Source organism: Carcharhinus amblyrhynchos, chromosome 25 (genome assembly GCF_965287045.1).
Source record: "Carcharhinus amblyrhynchos chromosome 25, sCarAmb.v2.hapA, whole genome shotgun sequence".
NCBI lineage: Eukaryota > Metazoa > Chordata > Chondrichthyes > Carcharhiniformes > Carcharhinidae > Carcharhinus > Carcharhinus amblyrhynchos.
In genome coordinates this window covers 24078299-24095501 of record NC_137348.1, presented here as the reverse complement: position 1 = coordinate 24095501, position 17203 = coordinate 24078299, and the positions used below count along the sequence as shown (strand labels likewise).

Below are 17203 nucleotides of genomic sequence, written 5' to 3'. Positions count from 1 at the left end.
TATTTAGGAAGTGACTCATCTCAGGTTTAAGAGGAGAGGTATTTATTCATTTTCCCACTGGAAAAAAGACGGCTCAAAACTTCCTTTGTCCCGTAGGTCTTAACACATCTTGTCATTGGAAATTCACATGTCAACCCAAAGACAATGACTAGAAGACATTCCCCTCTGTAATGGGGGCTTCCAGCCACACTCAAACTCCTCTAGCACATTAATACCCATTTTCCTGAGGGTCACTGAGCTCTTATAATGTAGCAGTCAATGGCACATGCCATTCAGAAAGGGAAAGAAATATTTACATAACATTTGTCATGTCCAACTTACAGTAAATTACTTTTGAAGTGTAGTCACGCCCATGTAGGCAAAAATAGCAACTAATTTAGGCACAGCAAAGTCCCATAAAGGAAGATTACTTAGAATTGGTTTGAGAGTTAAATGTTGGCCAGGACGTTGGGAAGACACTCTTCTCTTCTTTGAATGTCATGGCATCTTTCAATTCCTCCTAAACAGGCAGATACGAGGGGGATTTTTTCCATCCCGCCTGCCACAGGAATCGTAGCAGAGGGGTTGACCATGTGTGGCTTGTTGACCTCGGGTGGGATTTTCCTGTTTTGGGAAAAGCATGGCCAGAACATCCTGCCCATGGTCTTAATTTAAAACTAAAAGGAGAGATTGTGGCATAGTTACTGGATTGGTAATCTAGAGGTTAACAATCTGGGGACATGGGTTCAAATCCCACCATGGTACTGTGGGCAGCTAAGTGACCATGAAACTACCATCTAAGTCATTAATACGAGGCCTAGCCTACATGTGAGTCCAGACCCACACAAATGTGGCTGACTCTTAAATGGTCCATTTCAAAGTTTGAAAGGGGTAATGGAGAACAGCTCAGAATGCCCACACTCCGTAAACAAATAAAGAAAAAAGTTTAAAATTCCATCCAAAGCACATTCCTGCCACTAAGGCAGCATTCTATTTCTGTGCTGGAGTCTGACACCACAATATTCTAACCTAGTCAAGCAATCTACAACTGAGCCACTGAAACAGAGTGGATGGTTTTCTGATGACCAGGGCTACAGTTTGTAGCCACAATCAGTGACCGTCAGTCAGATCTCCACATATGTATACACTCCCCATGCCTTACCACCAAGCAACTTTGTCTGGAGCTCAGCATTGGGTTGGTCAAGCAACAATTCTATTTTAGGGACCTCTTAGGCCTGAAATTGCTCTACAGTCCATTCAAGCCTTCAAAGGTGAAATCCTTGTCTTTAAGTCACATTGACTGTAAGACTCCAGATTACATATCATAGCTCTGCTAAGATTGTAGATTTAAGGGTTCTATAAATGGTTGAAAGTACCACTGAGCTGGAAACTGAGAAAATCAGCCACAATTATCATTGTTGAATGCTATACAACAACTTTCCTAGAACTGCATGTGTGTGCAAGCACCGCAATTCATTCATAAGAACATACATAAGAAATAGGAGCAGGAGTAGGCCATCTAGCCCCTCAAGCCTGCCCTGCCATTCAATAAGATCATGGCTGATCTGAAGTGGCTCAGTTCCACTTTCCCACTTTCTCTCCATAACCCTTAATCCCCTTGCCTACCAAAAACCTATCTACCCATGTCTTAAATATATTTAGCGAGGTAGCCTCCACCACTTCAACGGGCAGAGAATTCCACAGATTCACCACCCTTTGAGTGAAGAAGTTCCTCCTCAACTCCGTTCTAAACTGCACCCCCCCTTATCTTGAGGCTGTGCCCTCTAGTCCTGCTGTCCTTTCTGAGCGGGAAGAATCTCTCTACCTCTAACCTATCCATCCCCTTCATCATCTTATATGTCTCTATAAGATCCCCCCTCATCCTTCTAAACTCCAACGAGTACAAGCCCAGTCTATCCAGCCTCTCCTCATAGCTCAACCCCCTCAACTCTGGTATCAGCCTAGTGAACCTCCTCTGCACTCCCTCCAAAATATCCTTGCGCAAGTGCGGCGACCAAAACTGCACACAGTATTCCAGCTGCGGCCTCACCAGTGCCCTGTACAGTTGCAGCAAGACCTCCCTACTTTTATATTCAATCCCCCTCGCAATGAAGGCCAGCATCCCATTTGCCTTCCTGATCACCTGCTGCACCTGTAGGCTGGGTTTTTGCGACTCATGCACAAGGACCCCCAGGTCCCTCTGCACCGTTGCATGCTGCAGCTTTTCGCCCTTTAAATAGTAGTCCCTCCTACTATTATTCCTGCCAAAGTGGATAACCTCACACTTACTAACATTGTATTCCATCTGCCAGGTCCTCGCCCACTCACTCAGCCCATCTAGATCCCTCTGCAGACTTTCTACACCCTCCGCACAATTTGCTTTTCCACTTATCTTTGTGTCATCAGCAAATTTCGACACCCTACACTCAGCTCCCTCCTCCAGATCATCTATATAAATGGTAAATAGCTGAGGCCCCAGCACCGATCCCTGGGGCACTCCACTAGTCACCAACCGCCAATCCGAATAGCACCCATTGATACCTACTCTCTGCCTCCTATTAGACAGCCAATCCTCTATCCACGCTAATACCTTACCCCCAACTCCATGCCCCCTAACCTCCTGTAACAACCTTTTGTGCGGCACCTTATCAAACGCCTTCTGAAAATTGAGAAACACCACATCCACTGGTTCCCCTCCGTCCACCACACTAGTCACACCCACATAGAATTCCAATAAATTTGTCAGACACGACTTCCCCTTAACGAATCCGTGCTGCGTCTGCTCTAGCAAACAATTCTTCTCAAGTTGCCTCACTATTTCTTCTTTGATGATGGATTCAAGTATTTTTCCTACAACAGATGTTAAACTAACCGGCCTATAATTCCCTGCCTTTTGCCTGCTACCCTTTTTAAACAGCGGCGTAACATTAGCCGTTTTCCAATCTTCCGCCACTTCCCCAGAATCCAGCGAGGTTTGGAAAATAATCACTAAGGCATCCACTATCACCTCTAAGGCATCCACTATCACCATATTCTATATGGCGTCCCCCACAGTCGTCTGACCTGTTAAATTGTATCGCTAACCTTGGATGAAGTGTCGAATATGAACATTTAAAATACTATCAGAGTGAGAGAGGAGATATAGAACAATTAAAATGACTTAAAGCATGCTAAGAGCGGCATGGTGACATAGTGGTTAGCACTGTGCCACCATGCCATTGCCTCACAATGCCAGGGTCCCAGGTTCAATTCTGGCCTTGAGCCACTGTCTGTGCGTGGAGTTTGCACTTTCTCCGTGTCTGCGTGGGTTTGCGCCGGGTGCTCCGGTTTCCTCCCGCACTCCAAAAATGTGCAGGTTAGGTTGATTGGCCATGCTAAATTGGCCCTAGTGTCATGGGGATTAAATTAGGGTTATGAAGATAGGGCCTGGGTGGGACTGTGGTCAGTACAGATTTGATGGGCCGAATGGCCTCCTTAAGTACTGTAGGGATACTATGAAATCTATTCTATGAAATCAAAGTGGGAAATATTACATTTACATTTAATTCAAATTTTCAGCCCATAGGTCTCAGGGCTAAGCCACAGAATTTGGATGCAAAGTACATTTGCACGAAAGAGTGAAGCCCCACTTAGTACAGACACTGCCAACCGCACACAGAATTAGAAACAAAATAGGTTTGTTTTCCTTTTATCTTTTGAAGTCCAGTTTAATAGAAAATAAATTCAGCCCGCCTCATTCTGGGAAACATTAATAATAAAGGTGCAGGTTAGTGCATTAGTGCCATGATTGAAGTCATTGATGGACAACATCAAGTGAAATGCATCATAATAACTGGATCCTTCAACTTCCACCTGAACCTGTATTTTGTATTAGCAGAACAAGGGTGAGCTTCTTAAATTGCAGAAATAAATATTATTCCTTTTTTTTAAACAAAGAAAGCATGGTTCTTTTCACATGAATTGTTTGTTGATTTTGAACAAAGCTGTAAAGGACTAATCATCAATCGATACTCTACTTTACTTTTTTGTATCTACCCTCTGCCATTCACCATTCTGTGAATCAGAGGCTAAGCAGCTGGCTGGGAGGCAATGCCCCCGCAACACACTCAATTTGAGTCTTACGATGTGTACCAGCGTATGGGCTCACAAGCTCGCGCCTTCTCTCTGTTGGGCAGTAGTCTTGAGCACAGGGCCTAGCATTCTGAGACAGCACATTAGAATATTTTTAAAAATGCTGGTGCAGGAACCTATCTTGGGTCCTTCGATCTTCCCTCTCACTTTAAACCTTTGCACTCTCGTTTTAGACTCTCCTATCTTCGGAAAAGGTATTGACTATCTACCTCATCTATGTCCCTCATTATTATATAGACCTCTATAAGGTCACCCCTCAGCCTTCTATGCTCCAGAGTAAAGTCCCAGTCAATCCAGCCTCTCCTTATAACTCAAACCATCAAGTCCCAGTAGCATCCGAGTAAATCTTTTCTGCACTCTTTCTAGTTTAATAATATCCTTTCTATAATAGGGTCACCAGGATTGTACACAGTATTCCAAGCGTGGCCCTACCAACGTCTTGTAGAACTTCAACAAAACATCCCAACTCCTGTATTCAATATTCTGACCTATGAAACCAAGCATGTTGAATGCCTTCTTCACCACTGTGACTCCACTTTCAAAGAGGTATAAACATGTAGCCCTAGATCTCTTTGTTCTGTAACTCTCCCCAACGCCTTGCCATTAACTGAGTAAGTCCTGCCCTAGTTCAATCTACCAAAATGTATCACCTCGCATTTATCTAAATTAAACTCCATCTACCACTCGTCAGCCCACTGGCCCAATTGATCAAGATCTCGTTGCAATCGGAGATAACTTTCGTCACTGTCCACAATGCCACCAATCTTGGTGTCATCTGCGAACTTACTGACCATGCCTCCTATATTCTCATCCGAATCATTAATATAAAAGACAAATAACAGTGGACCCAGCAGTGATCCCTGAGGCACACTGCTGGTCACAGGCCTCCAGTTTGAAAAACAAGCCTCTACAACCACCCTCTGGCTTCTGTCAAGAAGTCAATTTTGTATCCATTTCCTTCGCCCTGGATCCTGTGAGATTTAACCTTATGCAACAGCCTATATGCAGTATCTATGTCAATTAAAGACTTTTGGGTTCTCTTTTATGTTAGCTGCTTATCGATTCCCCCCATTCTTTTTTTGGACCTTCCTTGTACTTTCTTTATTCAGCTTGAATCTCTTCTATATTATGAACCTTACATTTGCTATAGGTCTCCTATTTTTGTCTCATTGTAATCTCGATATTTTTAGTCATTCAGACAGCTCTAACTTTAGATGACCTCCTTTTCCTCCTCCTGGAAATGTATTTAGTCTGTACCTGAGCCATTAATTCTTTGAAGATCTCCCCTTTGTATAATTATGAATGAAAAATCTTTTCTTTAAAAGAAGGAAATACAAATGGACAAAATAAAAACTGTCTCAATGCCATTTTATAAACACAGTTTCAGAAGAGTGCCCAATTATTATTATTTTTGTTGGACAGCCTGTGTCTCGACAATGGTCAGTATTTTACGACCTCGCTTGTGCGAGGCTTGTAAAATCCCACCAAGGCCAGTGGAGAATTGCGTTGTGCAAGATGCACCGGCCTGGATTCCAGGTGGGCGTGGCAGTAAAAGTCCAGCCAATAGGCACGTGCCCTGGGTGGGATATATGGGGGTTCTGGATTGCCAAGAGTCAGAAATCCCTCTTGGCCTTGCTGGTGGGGTCCAAAGGACTGCAAAGCATGATGTTTAGCATCAGTTTGACTGCAAGAGCTGCTGGAATATGCTCCATCCCAAAGCGTACACTCAAACGCATGCAGACTAAGGGACAATTTACCGTAGCCAATCCACCTGAATGTCTTTAGACTGTGGAAGGAAACTGGAGCACCCAAGCAAAAACCCACAGAGTCACAGGAACAATGTGCAAACTCTACACAAACAAACACCTGAGGCCAGAATTGAACCAGGTCCCTGGAGTTGTGAGGCAGCAGCACTAACTGCTGCACCACTGTGTCATCCAATACTGCTATTGCATATGAATTTTTCCATTTTCCACACAGGTCTATAGAAGGATGTGAGGAAGAACCTTTTTGTACAGTGAGTGGTAATAACCAGGAACTCGCTACCCGCAAAGGTGCTGGCAGCAGAGATGATCAATGATTTCAAAAGGAAATTGGATAAGCACTTGAAGGAAATAAAGTTGCAGGACTATGGGAATGACTGTGGAAACGAGATTGACTGGCTTGCTCTACAGAAAGTCAGCCTGGAGTCAATGGGCCAAATGGACTCCTGGGTTGTAAATGACTTGATTTTAAATCAAGATCATCTGTTTAATATAATTTGAAGGATATTTTATGCTGGGCCCATGACAAAAAAAATGTAAATTCAGAGTGACTGGACTTAGTTCCGAGAGGTCAGAGGCCAATGCTATGTCAACAACCGAGTTCACAATCTAGAAGTTATAGGTAAATGGATGTCCTTGAAAGAACCTGCATTCATATAGCAGTTTCTGCATTCCTGTAACACTTCCTACACATCCAACTCTGTCCCAAAACAGACTGGAATTGGCCAATCAAACAATACAAAACTAAATATCGTGTTGCACCACACAAAAGGTAAAGTTAATTTCTCTGCTTTATTATAGGGCACAAATACTTCAGGAAGAGAGTGAATGTGTTTATGTGCTAATGTAGCCTTTCACTACCTCCTCCATCATATTTATCATTTGAATTGTGTAATTACTTTGAAGCATAACAACGTATAATCATATCAACTTCAGGGAATGTAGTGGAGGACAATCCCCAATGAAGTGGAAACGGTCAAAAGCTTCAAGTTTCTAGATGTTCTAATCACCATCAACCTGGTCCCTCCACGCTGCGCTATAGTTAAGAAGGCCTACCATTATCTTGCAGTTGAGTCTCTGAAGTTATGTGAACCCAACCCTCCACTCATCTAATAAAGGAGCAGCACTCCAAAAGCTCATGATACCAAATAAACCTGTTGGACTTTAACCTGGTGCTGTGAGACTTCTTATTGTGGTTGTATCACAACTTGGTATGGCTCCTGCTCTGTTGAAGACCACAAGAAGGGTCGTGAACGTAGCCCAGTGCATCACTCAAACCAACCTCCCAACCACTGACTCCATCTACACTTCCCACTGCCTCGGAAAAGCAGCCAGCGTAATGAAGGACCCCAGGCTTCTCAAGACATTCTCTCTCCCACCTTCTTTCATTGGGAAAAAGATACAAAAGCCTGAGATCATATACCAACTGATTCAAGAACAGCTTCTTCCCTGCTACCACCAGACTTTTGAACTTATATTAAGTTGATGTTTCTCAAGTTCCACCTATGACTGTAACACTACATTCTGCACTCTCTCCTTTCCTTCTCTATGAACGGTACGCTTTATCTGTATAGGGTGCAGGAAACAACACGGTGTACTGATACATGTAATAATAATAATAAATCAAATCAAATCATAGAGCTGCTCAGCCTGTGATACAGAGGTGCCACTAAAGAACATGCGGCCTGAAGCCCTAGAATCTTAGTCATTTAAAGCGGGGATGCATTCACCTTTACTCGACGATACCTTAGCAAAGCAGCCGGTTATTATTATTACTATTATTATGATTATTGTTGTGGTGGTGGGAGTGATGAGGCTAGAAGGTCAGCTACCTTTCTAGAGGCTTCCGAGACTCTCCGCTCCTCCTGCGCGTCCGTCTTGCTGCCACATCCGGGGCGACCAGCCCGCCCTGAGAACTACATTACCCAGAATGCCCGGGCAGACTCAGCCTTTGTGGTCGCACGAAAGGGCATGCTGGGTAATGTAGTCCCCCCTAGTCCAGCCTCAAGATTGCATACCTTCCGGGGCGGGGGGGCACACCGGGTAATGCAGTTCTCCCGCAGAGGCATGCCGGGTAATGTAGTCCTCCCGCAGGGGCATGCTAGATAATGTAGTCCTCCCGCGAGCGGAGGAATGCTGGGTAATGTAGTTTTCCCTCCCCTCCGTCGCCGGGTGACAGGGCGGAAGTGGAGGCGGGTGGGGTAAAAGGTTACCCGTTGTCCTGACCGGATGTGGTGCGGAGGCGAGGGCATGAAAGTTTCAGCCGGGTGGACAGGTAACGGAAGGCGGGGACAGAGAGAGCGCGAACTCGGTGGGGCTGTGGTGGGCCGCACCTAGGGATAGTGAGGATGCCACTGGCGGAGGCCTATGAATAAAACAAATGGCGCCGCCGCTCCCCTCCCTTCCCCAGTCGAGAGCATTTTGTCACTGAAGGCCGAAATGGAGAATGTTCTGGGCGGGGGGAGGAAGGGGAGCCGCCCCGGGGACAGCCTGAGGCCTTCACTTCACCGCTGTCTGTCTGGAGATCTGATGTGAGCCTCTCCCACTTTGGACTATGGGTCCTGGGTAACCCGGAGGGCGGGGTAATGCATTCCCGACTGTCGGTGACAGCACAGGAGGAAGCCACTCGGCCCGTCCTGTCAGTGTCGGCTCTCTGCAAGAACAGTTCACCCAAACTTTACCTCCCCTCGCCCCTGCGGTGACTCCCGCTCCTGATTTGATAAATTATTGTTACATGTGTTGGTATACAGTGAAAAGTTTTGTTGTTCCTGTCCCCATCCCTGATGTCTACCCTCCTCCAATTCTGCTCTTGTTGCGTACCCCCATTTTCCAGTGATGTATGAAATGATTGTGCTTTAATCTACTTGGGCTCTAAGCCTTGGAAATTCCTCCTGAAGCCCTTTTACTTCACTCCTTTCTTTTCAGTTGCTCCTTCAAATACCAGCCCTTTGGTCATCTGTCATAATGTGGCTCAGTGTCAGGCCTGTGTCTCTTTGGTGAAGCTCTTTGGTATAACTGCTCTGTAATAAGCATGTGATATGAACCCAAGTTTTGGTAAGCAGTTACTAACTGCCAGTGAGCAAAATGCCATGAAGAAAAAGGTATTACAAATGAAAGGGAGTAATTTTCAACATCGCCAGCTGGAGTAGGGGTTCGCATGGTAGAGTAGATTGCTTGTTTATCCACTGCAGAACAGATCTGGTTTTTCCCAGAATTGTTATGGCGCAGGAGGAAGCCACTTGGCCCATTGCGTTGTATCGCTTCTCTAAAAAATGATTTAGTGCCATTGTCCTATGTTCTCCCTGTACCCCTCACATTTTTTTCCTATTCAAGAAATTATCCACTGTCCTTTTAAATGTCTCAGTTGAATCTGCCTCCACCACACTTCCAGACAGGGCATTCCAGACCTGAACCACTCACTGTGGAAAAGTTTTTTTCCATATCTATTTACTTCTGTGGCGAATCATTATAAAATTGTGCAGCCTTGTTCTTGATTTTGTTATGGGCAGAGCACTTTCTCCCAATCTACTCTTCAGCACCCTCGTGATTTTGAACATTTCTTATCAAATCTCCTCTTTGCCTTCTCTCCAAGAAGAACAGTCCTAACCTCTCCAATCTATCCCAATCCCTGGAACCATTCTTGTAAACCTCTCCGGCACTATATCCAAGGCATTCTCACATCCTTCCTATAGTGTGGTGCCCAGAACTGTACATAATATTCCAACTACTTGTTTAAGTTCAGATAACTCCTTGCTCTTGTACTCTATGCCCCTCTTAATAAAACCCAGAATACCAAATGCTTTAATAACTCCACTCTCTACCTGTTCTGCTACCTTCAATGATCAAAACACATACACACACAAATGTCTCAGCTGCTTTAAGAATTCTACCCCTTATTTTAAATTGTCTCCATGTTCCTCTGACCAAAATGCATCATCTTACACTTCTCTACATTGAAATTCTTCTGTCCGCTTTACCAACTTGTCTATGTTCTTTTGAAGTCCTACGCTGTCCTCTTCACAATTTACAACTTCCAAATTTTCTGTTATCCACAAACTTTGAAATGGTCCCCTGCTCACCAAGATCTAGATCATTAATATATATCAGGAAAACAAGAGTCCCAATACCAACCCCTGAACAACAACACTACAAACCTTTCTCCAACCTGAAAAATATCCATTCTATTTTCTGTTATTTAGTTAACTTTTTATTGCATTGATTATGATTTGAAACAATACCAGCATCATGCTAGAACAATTACCACATGACTTTATTTCATTTATTTGATCATTTTCTTGCTTCATCCTCTGCAAACTACAATTTGTGGCCCACGTTCTTACCAAGCTCTTGATTGTTCCAGTGATTTGACTTGGGTTTCTCCCCTGCTAATCCCTTTATGTCATCATCTCAACCTACTTCTGATAGTTGCATTCATTGCAGCTAAGCTTTTAGCCTCACCCTCCCTTCACTGCTACACTGACAACTATCCTTCAGTTACTGTCCCTGCCCTCTGGAACTCAACATCTCAACCTTGTTTTCTCTCCTTGCTTCTGAAAGCTTTTTAAAAGCTTTTCCACTGTATTTTTCATACTACTGTCTAGAAAAGTGTTTGACTAACTTTCCATTTTTTTTTGTAGAGGCAACAGGGAGGGTTGATGTGGGTATATGAAGTGCAGAGACCTTCCAAAAGGCATTTCATACAGTGCCACACAGCAGACCTGTGAACAGAGTTATACTCATGGAATAAAAGGGACAGTAGCAACATGGATACAAAGTTGGTTGAGTGCTAGGAAGCAGAGAGTAGTGCTTTAATGGATATTTTTGGACTGGTGAAAAGTTTGTAACTGAGACTCTAAGATGTTGGGACCCTTGCTTTGACCTAGACCTTAGTGTACAGGACACAATTTCAAATTTTGCATAGATACTAACACTTGGAACCATTGTGAACTGAGAGGAATAGTGTGGAACTTCAGAAGGACACAGACAAGATGGTGGAATGGGTGGACAAGTGTCAGATGAATTTCAATACAAAGAAGTGCAAATTACATTTCTCACAGTGAGGGCCTCCAATACAAAGTACGTTTCTCCAGTGAGAGTCAGTGTGTGTGTGTGGAACTAAATCCCAGTGAGAACCAGTGTGTGTGGAACTGTATCATAGTGAGAGTCTGTGTTCAGCTGGAAAAAATGTTAAATTGGCTAATGTAGTAATGTACTTGCTGAATCGTCTTGGCGTATTAGCCAGGTTTTAGAGAGAAACTCTAATCTCTGGGTCAGAAGGTTTTCCAGTTCGAGTTCCATGCTAGGGACTCAAAGGGATAATCTAGTTGATGTTCCAGCATGGTATTGCACTATCTGAGGTGTTATCTTTTAGATGAGACGTTAAACTAGGGCCCTGTCTGTCCTTAGGTGGACATAAAAGATCAAATAGTTTTGTTCGAGGTACTAGGAGTTTTCCCTGGTGTACTGGAAAATAATCAACCCCCCCACCAACATGTCTTAAAAATAGCTAATTTAGCCATTAGTCTCATAACTAAATGTGGGCCTTTGTTTTAAACACATTAGTTGCTGCGTTTTCTACATTATAACAGTGACTACACTTGAAAAGTGCTTCACCACTTGGTATGTTAGAGGTTGTGCTAAGTGCTGAATAAATGCAGTTATGCTTTCCTCTAGCAACGTATGGGGACTGAAAATGAATCACTTCCATTGGAGAATGCTTCTATTCTCTCTGAAAGCTCCTCACAAGAGGGACATCGACTCTGGATTGGTAATCTCGATTCCAGGTTAACTGAGTAAGTACAGCAAATGTTGGTTTGTTTTCCAAATAGTGTTCAGACTCAAAATGTTGTCACTCAGGTTGTCTAATGAATAAAGGTTGGAGAGGTTAGGTTTGTACCCATTAGAGTTTAGAAGAGAAAGAGATGTCTTGGTTGAAACCTTTAAGATTCTAAGGGGTCTTGGCAAGGTGGATGTGGAGAGGATGTTTCCTCTTGTCAGAGGATCTAGAACTGGGGGTCATTCTTTAAAAATAAGGGGTTGCTCATTTGAGACAGATCAGGAGAAATTTGTTTTCTCAGAGGATTGAGAGTCTCTGGAACTCTCTTCCTCAAAAAGCCATGGAAGCAGAATCTTTGAATATTTTTAAGGTAGAGCTAGATAGATTCTTGATTAACAAGGGGGTGAAAGTTTATTGGGGCAAAAGGTTATCAGGGTAGACAGGAGTGTTGGGTCGAAGTTACAATCAGATCAGCATGAGCTTATTGAATGGCGAAATAGGCTAGAGGAGCTGAGTGGTCGACTCCTAATTTGTATGCTCATATATACGTATGCTATTATAAGCTTTATGCTGGATTTTTAAAAAAGTTAATATCCATATTTATGTTGGCTATTAAACAAATACCACATGCATTTTTCAGTTCTGATTTACACTTGTATTCTGTGGAGTAGCATTAACATGACTTAAATCTAGTCTGTGCAGTATTGTACCATAATGGGGAAGAATCAAATATTGATTTAAACTTATTAATCTACTCAAATTAAAGTGCAATATGCAAGTTGACGACGTACAATCGCCTGTAATTTGGAACAGATTTGCTCTTTTTACTTTCTTTTGCTTCCAATTTCTCCACTGTTCTATTCCACCTTTTAAGGGAAATTGCCTAGAAGACTTTCAGTGAGCATTAGCAAAACTAGAGGGGGGGAGTCAAAGGCTTCATAATTGGATTGGGCTGCTAAATAACTGCCACCCACTTATTTTTAGTTCTGTATTTCGCTGGCCTGTAGAGCAATGTTAATATGACACATCTAATATCTCCAACCCACAGAAATGTATAGGTTAGATGGATTGGCCATGCTAAATTATCTCTTCGTGTCAGAAGTATTTGCGGGGTAAATACATGGGGTTACAGAGATAGGGCTCGGGTGGGATTGTTGCCAGTGCATGCTTGATGGGCTGAATGGCCGCCTCCTGCACTGTAGGAATTCTATGATCTGTGATATTTCAGCAAATTCATGGAGTTATATCAAAACACAGGTTTAAAAATGTCTTTTTTAAGAAATTGCATCTAACTATGAAAATTGTTTATTAATCTATAAGAATATGTTGCTGAATTTTTGATATACGAGATTGCATTGCTACATTACAGTAACTCTGTTTCACGTTATTTTTGCTTTAATGGGGCCTGTATTTTTTTAACATTGTGAGATTAGTTTTAACTTCATTTCGCAACAATCTTTCCTGCAGGACCAGTTCAACACCACGTTGGGGTGGCTCCTACCCCCCGTCCCCTCTCTCCCTCCCCCCCGTCCCCTCTCTCCCTCCCCCCCCCGTCCCCTCTCTCCCTCTCCCTCCCCCCCCGTCCCCTCTCTCCCTCTCCCTCCCCCCCCCGTCCCCTCTCTCCCTCTCCCTCCCCCCCGTCCCCTCTCTCCCTCTCCCTCCCCCCCCCGTCCCCTCTCTCCCTCTCCCTCCCCCCCCCGTCCCCTCTCTCCCTCTCCCTCCCCCCCCCGTCCCCTCTCTCCCTCTCCCTCCCCCCCCGTCCCCTCTCTCCCTCTCCCTCCCCCCCCGTCCCCTCTCTCCCTCTCCCTCCCCCCCCGTCCCCTCTCCCCCCCCCCCCCCCCCGCCCTTCCCACTCCTAGCCCCTCTCAAGCCCACAGCCCCTCCATTCCCTGATTCACCCTCTCACCAATTCCAATTCAAAATTGGAGTTCCATGGTTGTGAAAGTGCAGATCCCAATAATGCAGAAGTGCCAAGCTGGGGTTATTGTAATCCGAGTTTTTTTTAACTGAAATGGTTCCTCCTGCCTCTTGCCACTCATCACCAGAGCCCTCGCTCACAGCAAAAGTTCAGTAAGGGAAGTGGCACGCAGGAGTACTTAAGAAAAAACACTGGTTGTAACAGCCCCAGCTTGGCGTTTGCACAACATCGGGACTGGCACTTCCACAACCAAAGAGTTCCAGCTTTGGACTGGATCATGAGCCGATTCAGGAGAGAGGGTGATGAGTTAGTCAGGGACTGGTTGCCCAATGGGATAAAAGATCAGCAAGTGATTGAGTCAGGGATGGGGAGAGGCCACAAGTCAGATTCTGGGAGCAGTCAGTGCTGCAAGTTGAAGAGTCAGCAAGATGGGTCTGCAATGGTCAGGAAGCCTAGAGGCTGGGAAACGGAGGTTTGGGAAGTAGGATCAACAGTGAGCAAGAAGTACTTGAACTGGAAAGTTAACGTGTTTCTTTTATGGTTTTAAATTGATTTTATTTTGAAAGCTATTTCCTTTAGCAATGTAATGCATTTTAACTTGCAGTATATAATATTTTCTTTTTTGAATGAGGAATGTCCAACAGAATCTATTTATAGCTCCTACGTTGGTTTAAATGGGAAAATGTGATTTGCTTAGTCATTTCACTTAAAGACTCAATTTTCAGGAATGTGACTACAACTAAGTGAAAACCTACATAAAGCACAGAAGGGGGCTAATTTGCCTGAGTAGCCAGCCCTCCCATTTCATCTGCCTCATCTCAGCCATCGAATCATCTCGGCAGCTTGCCTCAACCATTTCTTATGGGAGCATGTTCCACGTTCTAACCAATTGTTGAATAAAGAAATTTTTCCTTATTGAATTTATTGGGAACTGTCTTGTATTTGTGGCGCCTAGTTTTGAATTCTGCCACGAGTGGAAACATTTCCTCCATATTACCATCAAACTACCGCACATATTTAACACATTTTTTCACACAGAGGGAGGGAGGTCTGGAACAAGCTGCCAGAGGCAGTGGTAGAGGCAGGTACAATTTTGTCTTTTAAAAAGCGTTTAGACAGTTAATGGGTAAGGTGGGTATAGAGAGATATGGGCCAAACATGGGCAATTGGGACTAGCTTAGTGGTTTAAAACAATGATGGTATGGACATGTTGGGCCAAAGGGCCTGTTTCCATTCTGTAAACCTCTATGACTCTAATGTCCAAGTCTCCTAGTTCTCTTTTCTAAAGAAAAATGTCCAAATTTGTGTAATTTTTCTTAGTTCCAGTCCTATCTTTGTAAATCTTTTCTTCACTTTCTCCATTGCTTCTAATTCCTTTTTTTTAGTATGGCATTCAGAACTGTGCACAGAGTTTTTAAGGGCAACCTGATCAGAGTCCTGTTTAGCAGAACCTTACTATTTTTGAATTCTAGACAGTCAGATATTAATCCCAATGCTTTTGACAATGCTTAATTCATTTGCTAACCCCTGATTCTGTTTTTAATTATATTTTCACTTATATTTCTTAGATCCATTTGCTTATCTATCCCATTTAGTTTCTTAGTTTTTAAGATGTAATTGATGTATTTGGTTCTAACAAATCCATTTCTCACATTTCTTTGTGTTGAAGTTAATTTCCCACCGCTGGGTCAACGGGTTTTCTCATGTCTTGATCCTTGGTGTTGGCTGTACTTTCCGCACAGTTGGGCATTTGAAAATGTTGATGTTGTGATACTTAGTCCTAAGTGTAAATTCCACCTAAGTGTTACCAGATTGTTCAGTGTGTAACACTACTTTCTATCTTTCTATAAAATGAAAAGCTACTCTTTCTCTCTACTTTCTGCTTTGTGGCCCATTTGCTATCCATGGAGCTTTTTGCAGGTTTCCTGACTCCACATAGCCTAACCTTCAGCACGAGCTGTTCAATTTCATATTGTTGGTTAAATTATTTGCTTTAATGTTGACTAAACTTCAAAAGCAGTAAGGCTTTGCTTAAAAACACGTCCCAGGATATTTCTGTTAAGCATAAAAGTGTTTGTAGAATCCATGCAGTGCAAAAGGAGGCCATTTGACCCATTGAGTCTGCACTGACTCTGAAAGAACATCCCCCCCGCCCCCCCACTGCCTTTCCACCTTACCTACACATCTTTGGATACAAAAGGGCAATTTAGCACAGCCAGTTCACCTAACCTACACATCTTTGGATTGTGGGAGGAAACCCATGCTGACATGGGGAGAATATGCAAACTGCACACAGACAGTCACCCAAGGCTGAAATTGAACCTGGAGCCCTGGCACTGTGTTATCAAGGATAATTTTTATTCTCTTGCCATGAATTTGGAAGAATGTTTCTATTGGTGTATGCTCGAATAATACTATTGCTGTTTACTTTTGCAAAAGCAAGAGAAACTTAGGGGTGTTAGCGATGGAAAGGTGGTAGGACTGGAGGGTCTTAATGACATTACTGTTACTAGAGAGGTGGTGCGCGACAGACTGGAGGGGCTGATTGTGGACAAGTCCCCAGGACCGGATGGAATGCATCCGAGGGTTCTGAAAGAAATGGCGGAGGTGATAGTGGATGCCTTGGTGGTTATTTTCCAGACGTCGCTGGATTCCGGGGAAGTGCCGGAGGATTGGAAAACGGCTAATGTTACGCCGTTGTTTAAGAAGGGTGCCAGGCAAAAGGCGGGGAATTACAGGCCGGTTAGTTTAACGTCTGTGGTAGGTAAAATGTTAGAATCCGTCATTAAGGAGGAAATTGCGAGGCATCTTGAAGGGAATTGCTTGATAGGGCAGACGCAACACGGTTTCATTAAAGGGAAGTCGTGTCTGACCAATTTACTGGAGTTCTATGAGGATGTGTCTAGGGCGGTGGATAGAGGAGAGCCGGTGGATGTGGTCTTTCTGGATTTTCAGAAGGCGTTTGATAAGGTACCTCACAAGAGGTTACTGCAGAAGGTCAGAGGACATGGAGTTGGGGGTAGGGTGTTAGCGTGGATAGAGGATTGGTTGTCAAATAGGAGGCAGAGAGTGGGGGTCAATGGGTGCTATTCGGATTGGCGGTTGGTGACTAGTGGGGTGCCCCAGGGGTCGGTGCTGGGGCCTCAGCTATTTACCATTTATATAGATGATCTGGAGGAGGGAACCGAGTGTAGGGTGTCGAAATTTGCTGATGACACCAAGATTGGGGGAAAGGCAAATTGTGCGGAGGGTGTGGAGAGTCTGCAGAAGGATCTAGATAGGCTGGGCGAATGGGCCAGGAAATGGCAAATGGAATTTAATGTTGGCAAGTGTGAGGTGGTCCACTTTGGTAGGAAGAATGGTAGGAAGGACTATTACTTACGTGGCGAAAAACTGCAGCAGGCGACGGTGCAGAGGGACCTCGGGGTCCTTGTGCATGAGTCGCAAAAACCCAGCCTGCAGGTGCAGCAGGTGGTCAGGAAGGCGAATGGGATGCTGGCCTTCATAGCGAGGGGGATTGAATATAAAAGTAGGGAGGTCTTGCTGCAGCTGTATAGGGCATTGGTGAGGCCGCAGCTGGAGTACTGTGTGCAGTTTTGGGCGCCGCACCTGCGCAAGGATATTTTGGCCTTGGAG

General features: G+C 44.1%; 2 protein-coding genes across 4 annotated transcripts in view; one reads left to right on the top strand and one right to left on the bottom strand.

Annotated features, from left to right (window-relative positions):
* The window catches only part of mrrf (mitochondrial ribosome recycling factor), a 42838-nt gene extending 35058 nt beyond the window's left edge, over positions 1-7780 (bottom strand). The window contains exon 1 of one of the 2 annotated variants that reach the window (XM_080212156.1): positions 7706-7780. The gene's annotated coding sequence lies outside the window, so the exon portion shown is untranslated. Of the gene's footprint in view, positions 1-7603; positions 7625-7705 lie in introns of those variants that run through there. The other variant, XM_080212157.1, reaches the window with a different exon arrangement.
* A 288-nt stretch (positions 7781-8068) lies between these two features.
* The window catches only part of rbm18 (RNA binding motif protein 18), a 44957-nt gene continuing 35822 nt past the window's right edge, over positions 8069-17203 (top strand). For both annotated transcript variants that reach the window (XM_080212274.1, XM_080212273.1), the window contains exons 1-2: positions 8069-8148; positions 11547-11665. In XM_080212274.1, coding sequence (XP_080068400.1) covers positions 11553-11665 — 113 coding nt within the window. In that variant the 5' untranslated portion in view covers positions 8069-8148; positions 11547-11552. The remainder of the gene's footprint in view (positions 8149-11546; positions 11666-17203) is intronic.